Below are 26,096 nucleotides of genomic sequence, written 5' to 3'. Positions count from 1 at the left end.
CGCACGTCATAGTCGTATCATGTCTATTCTGCGGAGCCATTTAAACCGCATGCCCTGCAGCAGTCTGGTGTACGTATATAGTGGCGTAACTATTAACTATTGGCCATGTGCAATTACACCTATTAACTGAAATATTAAAATTCGCCAAGATTTAAATAATAGTCAAGTACAAACAATAATGAAAGGTAGAATCAAAGAGAAACCTCTTAGGTTTGTATGGCTTTTTAAAAAAATATTTGACGTATTTTCTTATATAAGATATATGACTATTATTATTTTAACGGTGTATTAAATTTCTATAATTTTAATAATTTTAGCGATACCACGTATTGTAGAACAACGTAAATAAGTACGTGGTATGAATAGTTTAAAGTTGGTCTAAATATTTTAAAAATTTAATCATTTAAAGTAAATAATAATATAACCTAGGTAATGAGAAAAGTTTGAGATATCTACAGTTAATATTTTTCGAAATACAAAATAATATTATTATTATTATTTTATTATCGAATGAAAAAAAAAAAATGTAAATATGAAGAGGTTTGTGACATTTTCATATTTTCAAGTCTCCTTGGTAAATTTTTTTTATTCACAATAGAAAATAAATGTATTTTATTGAAAATCGATTTTACGTAAATTCTCTAGCAGGTACCCGTAAATTTTTTTTCGTTTACTTTTTACCATTTGAAATTTCAAACTAATTTAATTTTATACTTTAAACCACCCTCAAAAATGAATATTGAATAATTTTTACTTCTCCAAAAGGTGATGACAACTTAAAAAAAGCATACATCAATGCGAAACAAATACATTTATCACTCTGTTCAGAATCTATAATTATACCAACTTGACCTCTCTACGATGATGTATATGAGTATAATATATTATTATACTTTTATTTAGTGTTTAGGTGTTATATACTATAAACAAATTTAAAAATACTCGTATTTTCACATTGTTTAGTAAACGATTTGTTTTAATGATAAGTAAGGTGCCAAGCCCCCCCTGATAATATAAATTAATTATAATTAATTGTATTTACAGTAGCAAAGTTGTTTTATAATTCGTAAAATTTGTTTTTTCTGTTCACTTCGTTAGTAAAATTTCTTATAATAATTGTGAAGTGATAAGTTTTATTTTAATACAATAATGATAAATTGCGCTGTGGAGTAGGTATACGCAACACGTGATAAAGATTATTATTGGTAATGTATGGAAAAACAATCCTAACATTTGAGATCCTAATATGATGGTACATGCAGGCCACTGTAGTTACGCCACCGAGTGCACACGTCTTAACCCGAAACAGAATTACGTTTATAGTCGTTGTCTTGAAATCTATTAGCCATTAGGTATTTCACAGTATTATTAACTAGAAACAATACCATATAAAATTTTGTGTTTTGTACTTAGTGACTAAAATGTTCATCATTTAAACCTCACCGCCATTCAAAATTCGAACGAATAGTTCCTCAGATATTGAATGATAACTTTTTTTTAACTATACTATAACTTTGTGTACTAGAGTCTAGAGACACAAATTTATGGTATTTGGTTTAAAAGATATGAGGTTATGGTGATTTAAATATTATAAAATTAATATTAATCTATCATATTATAATGAATACTATAAATTCAATATTACAGTTTTTTTTTTTTTTAAATAAAAATATTCAAAAGAAATAATTTACAGTAAAACTGTAGGCTTTACGTTTAAAAATCGTCATAGTATAGGTACTCCTTGTGGGTCTAAGAAATCACAAGAGTTTGAAAATATGTTATTCGAGTTGGTATACATAAAAATTCCAATTCAAACGAGTATTATTACATAAAACCTAGGGCATGCTTGGTGAATCACCCTAAGTATTGCACATTAGCGATAGAGAATATTATGGTAGGTTGTAGTGGCTTTTTATCCCCACCGAACGTTTTTCGCGTATTTGCGCAGTGGTCGGCGCTGCGTAGACAGGTAGGCGTATACGATTTTTCTAACGAATTATTCTCTGTTATTTCGGACGCCGGCGGCGTATCGGTATATAGGACGTGTTCGCGGCAGTTATTTCCACGATTCGGCGAGACTCTTCCTCGTTTTCGCGAATTTCGTCACGCGAGACGCACGCACACCGTCTAAATACGCACCGCCGCACCGGTGGTTACCGATTTACGTAATCGTGCTGCGAGATACGTATTATATTTGAACATAATGTATAATAATACAAGCACACACAAACACGCAGCATACATCATGTATAGTTGGTGTGTATAATATTATAACATCCATTATTATTGTTATTATGAGTGTGCAACTGTGCAAGACGAACGCATTACGTGTTTTGTTCTAATATACGCGGGTCCGGTGGCGGAAGGTTATACCGCAGCCGGAGATGGAAAGAAAGAGAGAGAGAGAAAGACTCGGAAAGTGACGGAGAAAGAGCGAGTGAGAGTGCGACACGACGGTAGACGGAGAGAGACGACGAACGACAATCGCGTACAGGTACGACTACAGACGCGCGCGACCTCTTGTTCTACCGACACAGTAATAATGTGATGACCTAACCGACGACGACGTTATGTAGGTATACACCTTAGATCATATACCATGGATGGAGCCACTACGTATTATTTTGAAGCCGATATTAGCGACGAGTCACTGAATTAGGTGATCGATATGCGCATGCGCGAAGCAACTCGTCGCATAATTATCCATAGATTACTATCACCACAGAATTGAATAATAATCACCTATCACGGAATTTATTATTTTATATCTTACTTATTAACTAATTAATTGTGTTCAATTTTTTTGTCAAAATTCAAAACATAGACCACAGTATGGTTATGTGATAACAAATCATCAATGGATAAATTTGCGATAAGTTGCGTTGCGCATGCGCATATTGAACACCTAATTCAGTGACTCGTCGCTAATATCGGCTTCAATTTTTTGTATTGCTATAATACGCAGTGGATCCATCCATGGTATATGATCTAAGGTATACACATACCGCTAGCACACACGAATGTTTAATCATATTATTATTACTATTATATAGGTACCTATCAACACCCCATTCCGAGCGGGGACTCCCCTCCTCCTCGGTTTCCGCTTACACCGCCCACCACGTGCAGTCTCGCGCCGCGGTTCCCCCGATTGCGTTTGTATTATGTACGGCAATGATAATATAACAATAATTATACGTCGTACTCAGCGATCGTTTCAACTTTCTTTTGGAAACGTCCAAGAGTCTGCAGCGGTCGGCGTCCTGTACACGAGCACCAGACCGCCACAGTGATCCGCACACGCCGCACGCACACGACTCATTCGTCACGTCTTTAAGTCGGTGTTGGGAGCGCTTTTGACGAATCGACAAGTCGCGAGCAATAATAACAATTAACAACGACATCGTGACATCCATTTCGACGGCCTAAAACACCGTAAAGAGGTATACGTATAGTTGCAGCAGTTGCGGTTCCACGATGCCCAAGTACACAGCCTCAGGTATGTTTAAACTGTAGCTTCAGGACGCACACGACACACGACAGTGGCGGATTTAGGATTTTCTCATAGGGGGGATGTAAAATATATTCGTACATAACATGTTTAGGTGTATACGCTTTATTCTACTAAATTTATAAAATAAGATTTAATTTCCAAGGGGGGGATCTGTCCCCCATATTCCCTCCGTAGATCCACCACTGACACATGACACACATACACATACACCACGCCAAACCAAGTATGTCAATTATTATATTGCGATTCACATTATACTTCGATATTTATGGACCATACTTCGTTTCTCTATACGACGCACTAGAAAGGACGTTGGTTTGATAATTTTGTTTTCGTTTTCCGCCCCCCGAGAATAACACACGTGTCAGGGACTAGAGTCACAATTTCCTTCGGCCCGTTCAGTCAGTCTTCAAGCCACTATCATAAGCGGACGTTTTGTTTAGAGTAGTTTTTCTAGCGCCATACTATAGTTTTATATATTATTCCATTTATAATATTGGAAATCGACGATAATCGCAGCTCCTAATGAGATATTACGTAGGAACCCACTTAATGTTATTTATTGAATGTGAGAGTTTTCTTTTTAAAACACGCACAAATCACAATGTTATTTGTACGATACGTGAAATCTGTCTTTATTTTAACGAGAGTGAAAAATATATAGTAATTTAGCGAAATATTAATGCCTTGATATTATATTGATAGTATAGAATACAAAATACAATACTATCGTGTATTTACCATCCTATAAAAAAATAAAACGATTTTAATATTATTGTATTATGTAGGTGCTTATTGGTTGCAATATTAATATATAGATATTTCAGATAATTAACGCATGGATTTATCATTATTACTTGACAAATTTGGCAAAATACCAGGTTGAGTATGTTATTGTATTTATTGCAATTTGATTTTCTGAAATTTACCTGTGTTGTCAATAAAGTCTATATAATAATATGTTAAGAATTGAAAAACAATATTTAAAGTAGTATGGTAGTAGAAATTAATTGCAACACAAATGATTGTCTCGATAATAGATAATTGAATGTATTAAATTTATGAAAAAATATCATGTCATTATGAAAAGAAATAAGTAGGTAACTAATAAGTTAGTTGCAAATCATCAAGTAAATCAAAAAATAATTTTTTTAACCTGAATTTTTATTTTGCTAAAATATATGGTAGGTATTACCTACCTCATTACGTTAGGCACTGAGAGGAATATGACTACGTAAATAATAATACACTTTATGCCTGTTTGTTTTAAATTTTTTGTTGTAAAAGCTACTTACATTATATTTAGTTAGGTACCGTAATCCGTGATGATCAAATTTTAAAATAGTTATATTAGTACCACTTAACAAAAAAAAGAAAAAAAATTTAAATCGGATTAATGTTATATTCTATCGTAAAAAAGTATTCAAGACACAATTTATTGTTCTTAAGATTTTTATAAAATTGTGTAAAATTATATTTAAAAAAAAATATTTGTGAAAACGAAATAAGATCATTTAAAACAAATTAGTAGCTTAAAACTTAATGTATATTTAGCGGAAAATGAAATCGGGGAAATCGTAGTGGTTTTAGAAAAAAATGTTTCCAAATTTCGTTTTATTGACTTAACTGCATTTCATTGTAATATTACGAACCTACACAAAGTTAATCAAAAATTTGATTTTAAATTTCAACATCTTTTAATAAATTAATTCATAACTTAACGGCATAATAAGTCAACATTCCATATCAATAACTATTAAATAATAATTATTGGTCACTGATAATCACCAAACATAACCTACTTTAAAAGGAAAATATCAATATAATATATTTTGATAATTAGTATCGTTTCATTAAATCATTAAAAATAATTTATAATATTAAATCGTTTATTACGTGATGATAAGTAATTATGTTTTGAAATAGATTGTCAAAACGCTCCCAAACAAACTATTTTAACCGATTACATAAACGGACTTCATAAAGTTATAATTGATTGGTGTAATGATTGAACCTGTAATTTAATATCATTTATTTTAATTTTTAAATATATACATATATATATATATTTTAAATAAATCATAATATAAAGGTATAATATGTTAAATTATAAAAGAATATTGATTTAAATTAAAATGTGTTGATATATAAAAAAAAATAATAATAATAATATCATTTGATTATAAGCTTAGACTAGGATTTTTTTCTTTCAATATATTTAATAGTGATCATATACTATATAACTGTAGTCTTACTTGTACTTTATAAATTATTATTGTTTCATATAATCATATAGACCGTTATTCGTAACCATAAGTTATAATAGAGATCTTTGATATGATGTAAATCAAAATTAGTTTTACTGATAAATTAGATCTAAAATGCTAAAAATAAGATATTCAATACTCTGATAGATAAATGAAAATTTTTAGTTTATTAAAAAGATTAAAGAATCATCTAAAGTGAAGTAATACTTATTCTAGAATAATATGTCCAAAAAATAACCAAATTATATAATAATTATACTATACCTATGAATATTAGTAAATAGTTTAAAATACCAAGAAAAATCTCACTAATTATTAACAAGAATAATTAATAGATTTTTTTATAGTGTACAGTGTCAGAAGATAATTTAAAAAAAAATATCGTTCAATTAAATATAATTAATCATTTACTAATTTTATCGACCCTACTGATCTTTAATGGTTAATTTTAAAACCTTTAAAACTTATAATTTCATACCAAGAAATGTTTAAGGAAGTTATAAACTGGAATGGAAAAGTAACAAACCATTAAATAATCCAAATAAACATAAACTACAATTTCACTTTATCTTACACAATATTATAAGTAATGAGGTTCATTAAAATTAATTCATATTTTGAATATTTATAGTTAGTAAAAAATATATGTATCAATTTATTATTTTTTGTTTGTCTGTTACTTAAAATGCTAATAAATAATAATTGATATATTTTTTTTTATACAAACAAGTATACTACACTATTCTAATATTACGTATTTATAATATTATATAAGCACTATTATAAGACATTATTTAATTGGTAATTTAACTGTATTCTGTATGACGTAGATATTTCAAAAAACTGTTAATTAGTTATCGATTATGCACCAATATAAATAGCCTCACATATAAAATCGTGTCTTACAGATATGTACAAATGTGTACCTACAGATACATACATGGTTATTAAAATTAAATAATTAATTAAATTAATGGTATGGAAAATATATCTAATTAAACTTAAAATTGTATTTATATTTAAAAAATTATATAATTATGCATTTAAGAAAATAAATAATTTTAATATAACTAGTTATAGTCTTACCTAGGTAGGACGTAGGAAGTTAAAAAAAAGTCTCAGCGATAACTATCATACAAGATGTAAACATGATTTATACATCAAAAAACAACTATCTAATTTAAATATAAGCTTTTGATATAATGGCCACTTCAATTTTTGAAATTTAAGATTACTTAAGAGGACGTCATAACAATACATATCTGTTATAACTATCATAACTTAACGCAACAGCGACATCACGTTTTGTAGATTGAAATCAGTACACTGAAATCTGCTCACAGAGTCCAAAGAGAGAAAGGAGATTATTGTATGGGATGGTGAATAACAGAAGTGCCCATCGTTATTTATTAGTACTTAAAGGAATTGAAACTCAATAATAATAAAACAAAATAATTATAATACTCAATGTTACAAATTTATAAAACAAAGATGGTAAGACGATTCGATCATAATATTAGCAAACATATTATCAATTGATTTTTACAGTAGATTAATTATGCTGAAATGTTCATCTGAATACTATTTTGTATACTTTATGTTTTTATGTTGAAACTTAAAACTAACGGAGTTTAATTGGTTATGTTACGCAGATTTTAAAGAAATACAATAGATACTATAAGTTCATTTAATTTTAGAAAGTATAATTACATGAAAATAAAAAATAAATTTTCAAAAATATTAAGGAATAGGTACGCATTTTATCTTAGCTAAACAATTAACACATATTTTATACAATTATTGTGCGTGAAATTTCTCTAATGCTATAGAATAGCATCCTCTCATATTAGTCCTCTTATATTTATCACATTATACAATTATATGCTGTACCTACTATTGTAAAGGAACCATAAAAATATTTGTAAATAGAATTATGTGACTATATTGTAAAATTAGCAGAATTAGAAAGGCAAAAATTTACATTATCGTTTGAGAAAAATAATGCTAAAAACAAATATATCTTTTGAATTATCAGTTACCTACCTATAATGTTATGGCAAGTAACACACAGCGGATAATGAATAAAGAAGAAAACATATTTTTATAATAGGTATAAAAGTTTGATTCATGTTTTTAATAATTTTATTAGGATTTACATTTACAATCAGAAAGTGAACTATACATTTTTTCCAGAAACTGATATTTATTACTTAGATTTATTTATCTAATAAAATTATATAACTGACGACAATGTACTAAACATTTGGCTTCAACATAACAAGTATCTGGCGAGTTTCTAAATATCTACTGTTGTTGGACCATAATTCCTATTAAAATATGTAAAATATAGATACATCTATTACCCATCATCTTAATAATTACTAGTTTCAGTTTAACTATCGTTACGGATGTATGGTTTCAAGATAAATCTCTTTCTAAATTTCATCATCAATATTATATCATATTATTAGATATTAGAATATTCTTATAACTATTAAAAAAATCTTTCATATTTATTATACAGAATGCATAATATACTATTTAATAGTTGATTTGGATAGATACCAAATACTACTATACCTAATAGTTAATAATTGTTAGTTGTTATGGACTATAGATTATTTATTAAGACTTAAAATAAACTTTTAAATTTTCATTTATCTGTATATGATACCATGGCAGCGTATTGGTTATTACAACATAGTAGGTATACGACTTTATGAAATTATTTCTTATGCCTACAGTATAAAATTAAGGATAATTTAGAAACCGTATTTAATATTTTGTTCGTGCAGGTACAAATTAAAAAATATTTTAAAAAAGTTTATATTTTTTATAAGTATCTATTTACTTTAATATAATTCATATAATGATTTTATTTTATGGAAAAGCAAAATATAATACACTATTAGTATTAGTAAATTTTTTTTTTATCATGTTTTATGTATCAAAAAATAATAATATTATATATTGTATACTCTCTCGTGTACCCAAGCCATGAAGACTAATAATAATTATTATTTTTTTTAAATGACATAATAACTAATTTTTATCATGAACCTTCGGGTCACCTTATTTATTTCTTCACATTATTGTACAACATGTTCTTAGATACGAGTTAGGCATAAAATGAATAGGCAATTCTGCATTATCGTTAATAAATCAAAGTTGCCGAATTTAAAAGACCGATTAAAAATCAATCTAGGTGTCTATATATGTAGGTACTCGTTTGTAATAATATTGTGTTCATGCCCTCTAGTGTTATATTTCGGAATGATGAATGATAAATTTGGATAGCCGATGGTATAATAATATATATTGTGTAGTAGTGTGTGATTCTATTGTTGTTATATCAATACATTGTAGATTTATTACACATCAAAATTAGTAGTAACATAATTCAGAAATACGAGTATGGTTGTAAGCCACTATCAAATTTGAAAACGATTACTAGACAAAAAAATAAGTGACAATAAATATAATTAGTTAGGTACTTAGGTTCTTATACTTATATAATAATGTGAAGAAGGACTTGTGATGTATTAATACAATATTTAAGCACTCTCATATCCTCGTAAATATGTATATATGCATATATATTATATATATATAATATTGACAAATTTTAAACGTACCTCAGTAATTTCTCATATATACGCAACATTAGTATAAATATTATTATTTAACTAATTACTGTATGTAGTTGGATGTTTGGGATATCAGCTGGTGGGGTTATGTGCACTTTTAAAATCTATGTACTTTAAAATTTATTTAGCGGAGACCACGTCTCCTTATTTCAGCTTTATTTATATGTCTCATATAGGTGTTTATTTATTATTTATTGTGTGTCAAACTCACCTTTTTTTTTTATTTATTTATACGATTTAAATAGAAAGTTTGTGTAAGTAAAAATGCTTAAGTGGGGTGCCCTCATGATGTCTCGACGGTAAATTTCTTACGTTATTTGAGTCTTTTTAATAAAACTCATGGAGAATAAAACAAGTTTCACGAATTAGTTTTATTTTATATAGGAGCTCAATTCATATAGTAAATTTTAGGATATTTGGAAGATTTAAAATAATACAGCCAACAGTAGGTACCTACAGCTAGTAATATATTATATACTCATTTTTTAAATTAATTATTATCAAGTTTGTTGGCCATTAATCATTAGGTATATAAAAATGTATTATATATATTTTTTTTGTTTTAGAAGTTAATCAAATTGGATTAAGTCTACTGTATCCGTATAGATAATAAATTATTCAACTGTGGATTTAATAAAAAAAAGAAAAACAATTTGCTATTAAACGTGTAGTGATTTATGTAGATTGTAAATAATATTATCAATAGGTAGCAAAATAATGTTGACTGCAACTATTACATATGTGCATAAATTAAAATAACCAGAATAAATTATAACATCATAACGTTCTAGAAAATGTATGTTATGAGTACTGTTTATAGCCTAGAACGTTTTGATACCTTTATAAAATGAATGTATTATAATTAAGTACACTCGTTATACCTGTATCAAATAATTTTTATTTACATGAATTGCACTACAAATATTATACCATTTATATAATATAAACACGGTATTATTTTTAAACGTTTATTATTGTTGAATTCCTATAAATAGGTTAGTATAAATTTTATCGTTTTTACTTATTGCACGACAGTGACTGCCGACTGGTATAGGCAGTTTTTATAAAATAAAAAATGTTTTTTTTTTTTTTTTTAACAAACTAGGATGATGAATCTATGTAATGACATACGATAATATAATGTTTTGTAACTTATATGTAGAATGTAATATTACGAAATTTTTAATCGTGCAAATACGAAAGACTCGGAGAATCGAAACATCACGTACGTCCTCCAAAAGTGAATAATAATGATAATGAAAACAAAACAGTATTCCCAGTGACAGTTTTCAAACATAAAAACTCATTATAGGCATATAGGTACACCTTATAATGTATTATATCCAATTACAAACCAACCAGCCGTAAATCGCAATAGATAGCTGATCCAAAATCGTATGTATATAATAATTTAGCCATGACGGAGAAATGTCACTGTGACGGGATTTTTTCCGCAACCGCGTAATGAAAGCATCATTATCCTATCGGTTTATATTATTTCGAAACGGACCCGTGTCATAAATAGTAGTTACCTATATTATAACTATTATTGCCGATATAGGTTGCGACAAACCGGTGTGTTTTACCAGATTTCCGGTAACGTACCTATATAATATTCTATTGTGCGTGCTCATACGCATACACGAGCCCAGTAAGGATTTCATTGAATAACGCCCGTGACTCGTGACTCGCGTCACCCCGGCAGACTTTCTCTTGCCACCGACGAACGCGCACAACGATTATATTAAACTACACATGTGCGTATACCGTTTCTTGTGTGTTAGGTGTACCGTCTGTATGGTTTAGGTTATATGGGTATTATGCGTATAATACGTATAAGCGCAACGATTGTTACGAACGACCGAAAATTGTCCGAATTAGGCGTTGCGAGTATGCTGCTTCATCGCGGTCGTCGTCTTGGGCCACGGACGAGCCTTTTGAATTCTGTTTATTTTATTTCTGCTATTTCGTTTTTTTTTTTACTTTTGTTTTTGACGTTGTCTTCACCGCGATCTTTGGCCATCGGCTTTTGCGCACAACACATTATTTTCTAATTCGTGTGAGTCGTGTCTAGGTACACGTCCCGGTTCGTTACACTAAAACTATTACGAGTACATAGCCACATAGGTAGTAGGTATATTATGCGTACATCGTTATTCTCTCGTTTCCACTCGTTTAATCCGACAATGGGTGAAAGCGAGTAGGAAACACGATCAACTGTTTTATATACGCGCGATGTTCTACGTATTCGTAGTAGGTAGATAATATATAATAGAGATCAGTATAAAGACCGAATAACTTTGCTCATTGGCCATGACCGTCGGGTCATGAAGGAGACGTTATAATATTATTATATTTGTTCAGCGTAGAAGACCTATGTCCACCAGATTTAAACAAATAAAGAATAAACAATAATTTTAACTATTATGAGTATACTACAATCATACACACTTTAAATTTTGCCACGTAGAGTATTCTAGTACAGTGGCACAGTGCTAATTAATAACTAACGTATTATTCAATCGGTATAGGTAAAAAAATCTTGTTGATAATGTCAATTATCTGTCATGTTGTCTAAGGGTTTTTTCTAATGGCCAATTTAATTTTACTCAAATTTTCGGGAGGAACAAATTGTATTGTATTACTAGGAATTTTTAATGTTAGTATTATATGGACAATAATTAACTGTAAAACGTGTATTTTATCTTTCTCAAAAATTAATTTTACTTGAAATTAGTGGAATTGGTCTTGATAATGTAGTTTTTAAACTTAAGACAGTCCTTAATAAGGATAAAATAAATAAATTTCTCGAAACACAGAAAAAATATGGTTTTGTTTTATAATTTAATGAATAATACAACAAAATAAATATTTTATTTTCTTTATTACAGTTGTTTTAACACGTTATTCATTTTGTCCATTCAAAATATACCTTTTTATCAGTTTACACTCAATATTAAATTGAAACTTACATTTTATTTGATGTTATTTTTTGAGATATTCTCTACTTCAGTATATTTAAAATCGTTAGATAGCAACATACTCCCCAATTTATCATAATTGTATTAAATATTGTATTGTAACAATAATACCCTTAAAAAGTAAGATTATAGGTATATCAATATTATATTCAATGAAAATATCGTTATGATACCAGTTCTCTGGCTTCATGAAGTCTTCACAATGTTTTAATTATATTAAAATAAAACAAACTGTGTTTATTTACCACTTATTAATGAGTCTACTCTAAAAAAGTTGTTTGTTTGTGACCATCTATTTTTTAAAAAGTTATCAAAATATGTTTCGACTTAATTATTACTTGTCTTATTCTATTAAAACATTTAAAGTATTAAAATTTAACAAAATATAACCACGCAACGTAAATTTTTTTTATTAGCACAGTTGATAAGATGTTTTAGAGAAATATTTTATTTTATATGTATGATGCAAGCTCGGATACTTTGAGATTGGCTGTGATACGCCTGATTATAAATTATTTTAGATATGCTTTGATGACATTTTGATTTTTTACATCAAATCTATCGGTAAAACCTAAGAACTAATAACAAAGTCTCACGCGTCTTGGAAGCACGAAATTTTTGCTGTATAAAACGCATATTCGAATTTTTTGAAATTGGCCATGATGGTTTTTAAAATAATTACTTCTTATTCTAATTTAAACGCTTTTTCCTATACATACTACATAGGTACTTCAATATTATTATAATTCATAAGATACGCACTTGCATAAAACATAATCATTAATCACTTATATAAAAATTAATATTTATACAGTTCTTAATTCATACGATTGTACCTATTAATGAAAATGTAAATTATTAATTTTGTAATATTCGAATAACTGCAATTGTTTCTATTTATACTGTTAAATCATTTTCATTCACTTATATGTGTGAATAAATAATAATTATAGTTTATACGAACATTGTATATAATATAATATTATAATGTGCGTTGTCACCATTGTTTTCGCTCGCCTCAATACAACTTCCCTAATTTTGTTTTAGTAAAATCCTCTCATTTGAAATAATTACGGTATTAAGAGGTGTTTTTTTCTTCGGATACAAATTTCGAATATTGGTAAAATCTTCTTTTATGAATTTTTAAGTACACTGAATTTTACAATATATATAATAGTAATAATTTTACAATACTTTTTTACATGTTGGCGCCGTTTTAATTTTACTTTAAATTTCCACTTTAATCTACACTACTTATTTTACATAAATCATTAGCATATATAAATTAAAATATATATAAAATGGTTTTGACGATTTATTGCATTTATGACATTAGATAAAAATATTTCTGTGTAAAATAACTTATTTTACAAACTTCTTTTAAGTTTTGAAGTATCTTTCCTTTAGTTCTATACTGAAATTTACATACTATAATTTTGTACTTAACAATATTAAATATTACAATACCTACATGACTAATATAAGAAAACATCAACTTTAAATACAAATAATCTTTTGCAACAATTACACATCGCTAGATTATTGTATTCTTTAATTTATGGTTGTCCATTGTTATGTGTCTCGTTTTATGAATAATTGCGGTTATTCGACTATTATTCTTATTATATGACTTAAAAAATATAATTATGATGATAGGACTAAAACTATGAGAATTATACTTGTTGGTGACTATATATTAGTATGAACATATACAATTTAAAACCTTGAAGCTAAAAACCTTGATAATGAGTTTAAGAGAATGCCCTTTTCTCTTTACCATCCATCGCAAAATATTAAAGATGACAAATAAAATATTCACCTATCACTCAGTCATTTTGATATTAATAAACAAATGTCACATAATATATATATTATATAATTAATATGTATTTAATATGTATATTTTACTTTATCGCATTAATAATTTATTTGTTGTTTCAGAAATGGCTTCGTTCGAAGAAGGTTTCTTAAATTATAAGCCACCTGTACTTCCAGATGAATTAAGTAATCTTCCTGATCGAGTCTCTAAGACTTTTATTGGTAAAACTATTTTTATTACTGGTGGATCTGGATTTCTCGGAAAAGTTTTAGTCGAAAAGCTTCTAAGGAAATGTCCAGACATCGAAAGAATTTATTTGTTACTCAGAACAAAAAAAGGTAGCAATCCTAAACAAAGAGTGGAAACTATTTTCTCATCTGTGGTAAGTTTATAAAAACAATATTTATTAATTATCATTATTATTTTCACATTTTTTCATTAACTAGATGCTTATAAAATAGTTTTTAATTTCATATTTCCAAATCAAGAAGTTTTTCAAATTGTGCATAAGTACCTACTTTTCTTTTAAAATTATAAATAGCTTTTTTAGGTAGCTAATTATTTAGAATAATTTGTATACATAATTCAATAAATATACATTATATTCTATTATCATTTACTTCTTATAAGTTCAATAATTTTCAAATTGTTGTTATAATATATATTATAGAAAATTAATCATACATGATTATTTCTTTTTTAGGATATTAAATCCTTATACAATATACATACCTAATAATTTAATAATTTTTATAAAGAAATAAAGATTTAAAAAAAATATATTATCTAATTACAGTCTACAACACTCTTTGCCTTTTAAAAAAAATACTATAAAAATATCTAATTATGGTACCCATTTATTATATTGTTATACATATAATATATTAATATAAGATATATATCTTAACAAACATTAGGATTTAATTGCCAACAGCTAAAACGATAATTTACTTTCTATATTTCAATTCATTGATTAATATTCTTTCGAAGAACAATAATAGTGTGTAATTTTTTAAAACCTATTAGATTAAACCATTAACAAACTTCGTTTGACTGATCAAAACACAAATTTCTTAGATTATCATACAATAATGTAACTTATAGTATTATAAAAACATTTATTATAATGTACGTATTCTAATACCTTTATAAATCGATATAATTATACTATTGTAGCCTATAGAATATACGCATTCGATTTCTCCTGTATGGTATTGTCTCAAAAAACCAAATAAATTGAAATATTTTACTCAATAACTACAACTGATTTTATAAGATATTTTATTATGTACCTGTTAATAATACCAACGGGTTTCCTAAATAAAAATAAAGTTTATATAATCAAAATATAAAAAGTAGGTAGATATCTAATAAAGAACAAAGATTACCTTTCATTTAGCTATTGGTATTCTCTTAAAATATTTTACCACAATACCTATAAAAACATTCAAAAGTAAGAATAAAATCTGAAATTATTAAATATTAGATTCTATTATATTTCTATTTTATTAATAATTGTTGTTTGTAATTACCTTTTAAAGCAGTAAAACTACTTCGATTTTTAAGTTCAGCATTATCTCTGGTGGAAAGCGAATCCAATTGGTATTTTGAGGGGGTTAAAAAAAATGTCCTACTTTAGTTTTCCAAATCGCCGGGAAAAAATAAAAACACAATTATGAAAAACGCAAAATTAGTTTTCGAAAAAATCGTTTTATTTTTTTGAAGACACTTAAAATTTCAACAAATTTTATATTCATCTTAAAATTTTAGAAATATGTATCTTTTTAAATTATTTATAGGAATGAAACATTTTCAGTTCTTTTTTTCAATTATTGGTAATAAAAAAAATTTTATTTAGTCAAAAAAATTTAAAACTTAATAAATGGTTCTTAGTGAAATAAAAAAAAGATTAAACATAATTTATTACTTGTTAAATATTTTTTATGAGCGCCCAAAATTTAAATTTTGACGATATTCAAACAATTATTTTATTTTATTGTAATTAAAATCGTAGATTTTTGATATTTAACCAAATGTTTAAATTATCAATTTTTACACATTGTATAATTTCAAAAACACGCTAATTTTAAATTTTTTAAGCTATTTATAGGTATTAGATTTTTGGATTTTTTTTGGTCACAAACAGAAAAAATAACCATCTTATTTAATTTTATTGTAAATTTTTATTTTAATTTTTATCCAATTTAAATTTAGGGCTGAAGTTGAATGTTTTTGTCACTCAAAATAGTTTATATACATACATAAATGCGTTGCGATCAATGTTTATGTACATTTGTACATGTTTAATATTTAATATTTTTACATAATTATTTGATACAGTTTAAGAGTAAAACAAATATACCTAACATAAATCCTAAGGAGAAGTAACATTTGAAGTAGTTTTAATGAACCTTCTATCAATTTGTCTTTGTATCTTTTTTTGTACGTATTACTATATTGTATATTGTATTTAGTGAAAACAGATTGTAAATATTTGTTTTAATAACAACAATAAAATAAATTATTTAATAAGAAATATTTAACTAACCAATGTAAAATGATTTAACTAATTTTTGAATAATTGAATCATATACAAATGAAATTTATGATAAAAATAGTTTATTGACTGTTTTGATTTTAAAATGATTTATTAGGTAGCTATGAATTATGATAAAATAAACTTAAATGTGTACTAAAAGGAAACAAATAATATAAATAATCGTATCTGTAGTGTCTAAATTACACTTTACTAATGAAGTTAAGATATCAAATAAATAGGTATTCGAAAAATGTAAAATATAATTTATAATGTTACGAAATATCCTTAAAAATATTCACACAATCATTCTACTATAATTATGTCTTCAAACTTTTTAACAAATCATGCTAGCAGAATGTGTAATAATATTATAGTCCAATATATAGGTATTATTATGATTGCTGTTAGTCACTCGTTATACTAACCATCTATCATTTTATTTTTAACTAATTAGTTATTAGCTGACATTGTTTAACAGTTAATTTTATCAATCTATCACTTTCATTATTAAGATAATTAAGTTCAACCGTTCTGAGTTAACAAAAAAAAAAAAAATCATTAAATTATCTGATATTTTTAAGGTAGAAAGGTAGGTACCTATCATCCTACCATAATACATACTATAATTTATAATAGTAAACAGTCTATCTATTAAAAAATTTAAAATTTTTATCATCCATATTACTTCGTATAATTTAGGTAGGTACGCAGTATTCTATTATTTATTAATTTATATGTTATTGAAAATTATAATATTTTATATTCAGGAACGAATTTATGAGGGAGGGGCTGTTTGTTGTAGGTGGCTGGAATCCTCTCATAACTTCAATTATTTATTTGATTTTATTAATGTTATATTTTTATAATTTGTAATTTGTTATCATAATTTATATTATTATCATTTATTATTATCATTGGTATTAATACATGAGCCGTATTAAACATATTTTCATAATTTGTGATCTAATTACCACCAATAATTATTATGATAATACAGTTATTAATATATAATTCTGAGTCACAAATCAAAAACATTTTAATTGTTATTTTATTAAATGTATATAAATTAATTTTATTACAAAAATTGTTCTTAAAATTTCCAAATTTATTTTGTTTTCGTAATTTCTGAGTGAAAAACTCCTAATTACGATTCTGTTTATATCATAATTCAAGAATTTAGAATGGTATTTTTTGATTATAATTCTTTGTTCTATAATCTACCAGTGTTTAATATTAATAATATTATACACTTATAAAATAGATTTTTTATTTGCCATGTATCGAGTTAAGTAAATAATGAAAGTTCCTATAATCAGCTCAGATTATTAAATAATTGATTTTGATTGCTACTTTTGTTAAAATAATTTGAAAATTCAAAGTATCATACACGCAAACTCAGGAAGAAAATAATATCATTGATAAATCAAGTTCCTAGATTAAAGAAGTATCGTATCTACAGCTGTGTAAAAATAATATCAAAATATTTTTATAAGCATATAGATTCAACACCAATTTGTCATTCAGAGAATCTAATAAAAATCCAAATGAGACTATCTTTTATAAATAGGTATTGGTCCACTTAAAACAATTTTGGCACCAGAAGTCCAGAGTTCCTATTGTGACAATCAATGACGCATGTACATACAATAAACATTATACATACCTATATTTATACATATAACAGTCACAAATATATTTTATTATTATATATTAGAGAAACAAGACAAATAAATTATAATTATAAAAATAAAATACGATGACAAACTATTAAATCTTAGCTCTTCAATTTAGTTAAATTAACAAATAAAATTTTAATTTTAACTACAATTATAATATATGGTAATCGATCTCCTTAAAGTATAAATATATGCATAGTTTATATATATATATATATATATATATATTAAAACTCAATTAGATACTAATATATTGTTAAAATCTTATCTTAGTTAAATTAGTTAAAATTTAATAAGATAATTTCTGAGTTTTATTTCAAAACCTCACGGATATGTAAAAATAAATAATAAAAATTTATTCAACGAAATCCTAAAAAGCAAAATATTGAATATATTTAAGAAAACATTTGAAGAGGTTGTAGGTATTCGATAAAATTTGTATAACAACACAACTTAAATGTTTACATACATTTAAGATTTGAGATGTAATACCTAATATAAAATAAATCTGTGTCATATTAGTTTTGACATAATAATATGCATTTCCTTAAGAAATAAACAACTGCATAAAGTTCTAAGTCTTGTGTTATATTGTATTAGATAATGTAGGTCGTTTTTAAATGTCTTGTTAAATTTCAATTACACATTTTTTAGTAAAATATTTATTTTAAACAAATCATATTTATAATTTACAGAAGATATCATATAAAGATTTCAGTTATTCTTCATTGTATGCTTGGTAAAATAAAAATACTCATAATATTATACGAGTATACTACCTTGGTTGAACTGTAATATTTGCTTATCAATCATAATAATAATTATAATAAGATAACATATAATATTGGACAAGTTATGGTACAGTGAAACTTCTATGTAGTATACATCCATAGGGAATTAAGAAATGTCCACTTTAGGGAGGTGCTATTATAAAAAAATTACAAAGCATATACAAAAAGTTAGATTAAGTATATATACATCATATTCAAATTGATATTATCTGTTACATTAATGTAGGTATTTATTATTTATTGTACATACATGTGTGCATTAAAAAGAGAGTATAAAAATGTTGATGTACAATTAAAAAAAATATATATATATTATCCTGTATCTATTAAGATAAGATAAAATTTGAACGGAATGTACTTATAAAAGATAAATATAGTACTTTTATTACTTAGACATTTTCGATATGTACCTACTAATGTCTAATTGTATTGCGTCCATTTATAAGAAGTAGTTTTTAATTTTGCTACCAATTTTTAATGTCTACGTACACTAATATGAGTGTCCAGTATCCACTATTATGAGGTTATAACCCTTTTACATACATTTTTGCCAGGGAATTTTATAGTGTCCACTATTGGGAAGTGTCCATTAATAGAGGTTTCACTACTAATACATTATAATATTGTGGCTTTTAAAACGTGCAATAGTTACTACGTCGTTAAAGTTAAATTTAACATATAATGTATTTTAAATTGTGACTATAGATCAAGTTTTAAAGTCGTAACTCCTTAATATAGTGGAAAACCAGTTCATATATTGATTACTATGATACATTGCCGCTCTAACGAAAATTTGATTTTAGGTTCAAATTAATTGCACGTGATACGAAAGTATTACGAATAATGGATCTATACACGCGTTACTTACAATCTCATTTTTAACAACCACCTTTATGTCTGTTTTAGTTATTCGACCATCTGAAGGAATTACGTGGTGTGGAAGTATTAAATAAAGTGTACCCAATAGCCGGTGACGTGAGTGAACCAGGTTTAGCCATCAACGAGTCGGACCGTCGTTTGTTAGCAGACACCGTGCAAATCGTTTATCATGCCGCGGCCACCATTCGGTTCGACGAGGCACTGAAGAAAGCCGTCTTGCTCAATACTAGAGGCACAAAAATGGTGTTGGATTTAGCCAAAGAAATGAAAAATTTACAGGTTCGGTTTTTTTGTACAAGTCTACGTTTGCCCATAACAATAACATGACAATATCTTCGTCAGAACGAATTAAATTGGGACTAAATGAGTTTAAAATCTACACAGGTATTTGTGCACGTGTCGACTTCTTACTGCCACTTGGACGAAAAAGTGTTATTCGAAAAGGCGTATCCGCCGCCAACCGATCCGCATAAAATAATCCAAAGTATGGAAATGTTGGACGAATCTTTTGTAGAAACGATATCTAAAGAGTGAGTTTTCGTGTTGAAAGTAATAATTACACCTCTTGTCGATTTCCATTAATATATGTTTTTTTTTATTTCCTTACAGGGTTCTCGGTAGCTTTCCAAACTCGTATGCTTTTACAAAATGTCTTTCTGAACATTTAGTAGTGGAACAAATTGAAGCTGGAATGCCTTGCATAATCGCTCGCCCATCCATTGGTCAGTGTTTTTTTTTTTATTATTAGCAACGCGTTTATGATTTACGAATATCCGTCAGTTTTATTTACACTTTTACGTTTGTTACCGTTATAGTCATACCGATATGGAAGGAGCCTCTCCCGGGATGGACAGACAATATTAATGGTCCGACGGGCTTGCTGATAGGCGCCGGAAAAGGAGTCATTCGTACAATGTTCTGCAACAATCAAGGTTACGCCGATTATTTACCAGTTGATATAACTGTTAATGGCATAATATTACTTACATGGAATTATATAAGCAACAAGTAAGCAAACAAGAAATTTATTCGAATATTTATTTGGGATACCTGCCGATTGGAACTTACTTATTTATATATTTTGTAATTTATTTGAAATAGAGAACTTCTTCCTGAATGATACATATTAAATTTTTTTTCTGCATAAATCATTAACTTCTCGAAAAATTATAATATAAATGTATAATATTTCACTTCATATTTTCTTATCAATAATAGTTAACTTACTAGTCATCATTATATTCATAGAAATAATTCAAACAATTTATTAATAAAAATGCATTAATTTTCCAGATATACTATTTAACATTTATTTTTACATAACCTATCGCTGTATTTTTAATCGATCTGTGTATATTCTGTATAGATTATCAACAAAAAAATGATAGATTCGCTCCGATTAATTTTGTGTCGACTTCCTATAATAAATAAAAACAATTATGATTTTCATTTTAATAGTTTATTTCTTCTACTATACATGACAAATTAAATTTCTAAATTAATATATTTACAAATTGTTTTACTCTTATTTGAAATTCATACACGCATATCTATTATATTATATTCTTATCAATTAAATTAATTAAACTTAATAGCTTATAAATTGTTATTGTACTAATATAGTAATATACTATAATATTATGTTCTTTGATGTTTATCTTAATGTTTTTATAATTTTGTAATGAATACTCTTTCATATTGTGTAACTGTAACATAAACTTATTTAAAATACATTTTTTTTTTTTTTTTGCTTATTTTAGTGACACCACTAGAACAATTTGCCACTTAACTTCCAGCCAAGAATGGAGAGTAACATGGCAAGAAATTATAGACATTGGAAAAAGTATTGTTACTACTGAAGTACCATTGAATGGTGCAGTATGGTATCCTGGTGGTAGTATGAAGAGCAGTAAGCTGGTACACAATATATGTGTATTTTTTTTACACACTATTCCAGCTTACTTTTTAGATGCTATTATTTATATGTCTGGTAATAAACCATGGTAAGAATAATAATTAATTAAATATAATAAATTACGTTTTATATTTTATTAAAAATTTAAATTCTATTCGTGAAATGTGTGTTATATTATATATTGATAATAAAAAGTTTTGAAGAAATAGATTTCTATTGAACACATTTATTTCTTAAATATTTTCAAACAGTAAACCTTATTAATGAAATTATGAGAGCCATTCAGAATTTATATAATATTTTAGAATGTCACAAAATGTCAAACACTAATGGATTTAAAATAGTAGATTAATTCGCATTTCATTTTTTTCTTTCAAAGTCTGGTTCGTATTCAAGACAGAATAAACAAAGGATTTGAGGTGTTTGAATACTACGCTAACAACCAATGGGAATTCAGAAATGAACATGTCCATTATATGAGAAGAGTTATGAATCCACGAGAGAAGTTTGAGTACAAGATTGATGGAAACGATATGGACATAAGAAATTACTTTAGAGATTGTATTATGGCTGCTCGAATTTATATTTTAAAAGAAACTCCAGACACACTGCCTAGAGCTAGAATTCATATGAAAATGTAAGTTTTAAACATAATCAAGTATTAAAATTAATTTGTCTTTCCAATTGTTCTATTTACACAACAAATGAGTAAGAATACTTACTTTAACAATGTTATGCAGAATACAAGTTCGTAATTGGGTATTTTATCGTTTGTCTATATTATTGAATTTATAATACCAATTAATTATGATTTAATATTATTTGTTTCAGAATGTACTTTGTTGATATAATCGCCAAAATATTATTCTTTGGTTTACTGTTATGGACTTTATTCAAATGGTCTGATACAATTATAGCAATTGGACTATTATTATTGAACCTCATACGGTTATTTTTCAAGTCAATTTTTTCAACAATCAGCAGTGACGCTACCGTTGGACCGATATTGAACAAAGAACTTTAATAATTCTTTATGCGTTATTATTATTTTATTTTAACGATAATAAACAATCCTAACTTACAATCTTTTAATATAAAAAAATATAAAATCGAAACAATGTATACATTTAATATTTTTAACACTGACAAATCAATCGAATCTCTGTTTATTTTTAATTATATTTTTAATATTTTTAAGTGTATAGATTACATTACAATTCAAAAATGGTTTTAACCATACATTAATGTATTATTAGTTATATTTTTAAGTTACAAAGTATTTTAATATATTTTATATTTAAAATAAAAATATAAACATATTTTTATTTTATTTCTTTTTTTAGATTATTTATCATTGATGGTTCTAACACTATTATTAGAAATATAACATAATATGTTATACTATATTATAGTATATTATACTTCTTTATATATTTGTTTAATAAAAATTTAAAATACCAACAACTAAAGTTTATACGTTAATTCATGAATACATTTTGCTACTTATTTTAAAAAAAAAAAAAAGATATGAGCATATATTTTAATTTTAGTAAAAAATTATTAAGGTATTATATTATTACACGCAAAAAAACACAAATACAACCTCTGTCTTCTATTTATACAAATAAATAATCAACGATTTTTTTGTGATTTTTAAGTATATTACGATTTATAAATAATCATAGGCAATTTTAATTTTCATGAAATGTGTATATTATCATTTTCTATACTTACATGGAATGATTTTACTTGACAACATCACAAATATTGATCAATAAATTATTTTGTACTTATTAAAAATTCATGAAATATTTAATTTTTATGACTAAGGTTTTTTGTAATACGACGTTTTTCATTAGTAATTTATTCAAGAAGATATACACAATAATTGTTAATTTCTAAAAGACGTATCCGTGTAGACGTAAAAAAATATATAAATCAATCAAATAAAACAGTTATTTATACTAATTATATTTATTATACTAGGTACGACAAAAATGTAGGTATATAAAATATTTAATTTTATAATTAATAATTTATAAATAATATTATATAAAAACCAAAAGGTACGATAAAATATAATTTATTCATAAAATCACCGAAAATACCTATAACACTTAATTTGAATTAATATTAAACTATAATTTTTTTTAATTTTTCTTGATATATTTTAATACTGATATATTGGGAATATAATAATAATATTTTTTTTTAATTTACTACAAATAATTATTGATTGATATGTGTTTATTTTTTATACGTCGAAACGACTACGTCCATTTGTACCCCCGTTCATTATTTATATCATGGTTTCATGTAATAAATAAATAGTTATTGAAATGTATAACTAAACATTTTCGCTAGCCGATTTATATATTACGATTGTAAATAATTATTATTGTCTGTTTTTATTAGAAAATAGAACGGCAATTGATCTTTTAAAGGCAATTTAAATATTAAGGAAGTCTGTGTTTAAGTTTAAAGTTCAAGTAATTAAGTTACCTACATATTTCCTACAATTTATATTGGACACTTGAGTCAAAAACAATTAATGGTTTGATATGATTGCTGAGAATAATGTTAGTCGGCATGATTAAAAATAAGTTTTACTTCTGTGTTGATGTATACTTATACATAAAAATGTGATGTAATATTTTTTTTAAAGAGTTTTTTGAATGTCTCATAAGAAATACTAAATATTAGGTTAATTGGAATTTTTTAAAAACAACTTTTATAATTATTACGAATATTTTATTAATTTCATTAAATAATATAATAATATTGTAAATGTATGTTTATATAAATTACATTATGCCAATAATTATATTTTAAATGAGAAGGAGTATTAGTTTTCATCATTCTTTAATTTTTTAATCACCGTTCTAGATCTAAGTATTCTATGATCAACTATTACTTATTGTTTTAATCCAAATGTAATTTGATTAAATAAATGCATTTGATCTTGCTATTTTTTTTTAAATTTTGTTTTTTTTTTTTAATGTATCACTTTCGTAACAAATTCTGCTTCCAAATCTTATATGTAGATGATCACTACTTAGCTTGAAGATTCATTGTTTTTTTAAATGAATAAATTCATTTAATATATCAGAAAAAATTGAAATTTATCACACACGCATTTAAACAGTCATGTCAATTTATTTATTTAGTTGAACAATCAATAAACGCGCTCATTATAAGAATAATTAACACTTCGTTTTTAAATTTGGTCTTATTAGAAAACAAAATATTTCCAATACGTTCTTCTTTAGAAAAAGTATTTCTACGTTTGATTCTGGTTTCTTTCCATTAAAATATGTTTACAGCTTTCGTTACAATTATGAGCTTTGTTTAAGAAGTATTTTGTTATATTTTTTTAAATCATTATATTTTGTAAAATATTTTAGCATTATTATCTTTGTTTAAAGAAATACAAAGGACGTCATGACAGTCGATAAATCAATGTTAATTAATTTTTTGAAATTTTCGTCAAATATTTTAACACGGTCATTAAAAGAAAGAAAAATTCAAACGATTTATATTGTATTGGATTTTAATTGATTTTGAACTCTTTTTTATGAAATACTTAAGATAGATAGTATATATAAAATATATTTTTTAAACAAATTAATGATCACAAAAAATATAAAATTATCTTTTAATTGACCCAATTTATAAAATGTACCTATTATAATAATTGTTACCTACCGGCAAGTTAGATTGTTTCACTTAGAACTAGTCTTAATTGTATAAAATGATTTATCATTAATTCAAAATCAACAACTAATACTTTACACTAGGGGCGGAATGAGATGAAAACTCAGAATGGGAAAATGTATTAGACATATTAATGTTTTGTATGAAGAAATTAAATAAAACTTAATTATTTAAAAATAATAATACAGTACCTACAGCCAAAATTGTAAGGCCAATAACAAATTTTAACAAGTCAGAACACCGGGAACCTCCCGGTATCCCAACGGGCCAGGCTGTCTGCTTTACACTGATCTATTCAATAACAACATAAATACAATTAAATTAAAATTACTAAAAAATAAAATTTCTGTTTTT

General features: G+C 26.0%; 1 protein-coding gene across 2 annotated transcripts; it reads left to right on the top strand.

Annotated features, from left to right (window-relative positions):
- Positions 1-2,423: 2,423 nt before the first annotated feature.
- Positions 2,424-25,008, top strand: LOC114132793 (fatty acyl-CoA reductase 1). Of its 2 annotated transcripts, XM_027998370.2 has the most exons (10): positions 2,424-2,572; positions 3,054-3,499; positions 14,351-14,610; positions 20,141-20,392; positions 20,498-20,643; positions 20,723-20,835; positions 20,929-21,121; positions 21,874-22,116; positions 22,408-22,665; positions 22,860-25,008. In XM_027998370.2, the coding sequence occupies exons 2-10, from the start codon at positions 3,478-3,480 to the stop codon at positions 23,050-23,052; spliced, it is 1,680 nt and encodes a 559-aa protein (XP_027854171.2). In that variant the 5' UTR covers positions 2,424-2,572; positions 3,054-3,477; the 3' UTR covers positions 23,053-25,008. The 2 variants fall into 2 exon arrangements, with proteins under 2 accessions (XP_027854171.2, XP_027854172.2); XM_027998371.2 differs by lacking the exon at positions 2,424-2,572 and having other exon boundaries at positions 3,051-3,499.
- The last annotated feature ends 1,088 nt before the right edge of the window (positions 25,009-26,096 follow it).

The sequence above is a fragment of the Aphis gossypii genome, chromosome X (assembly GCF_020184175.1).
Source record: "Aphis gossypii isolate Hap1 chromosome X, ASM2018417v2, whole genome shotgun sequence".
Lineage (NCBI taxonomy): Eukaryota > Metazoa > Arthropoda > Insecta > Hemiptera > Aphididae > Aphis > Aphis gossypii.
Note: the sequence above shows the minus strand (reverse complement) of the source record. Positions and strands in the feature narration are given on the sequence as shown.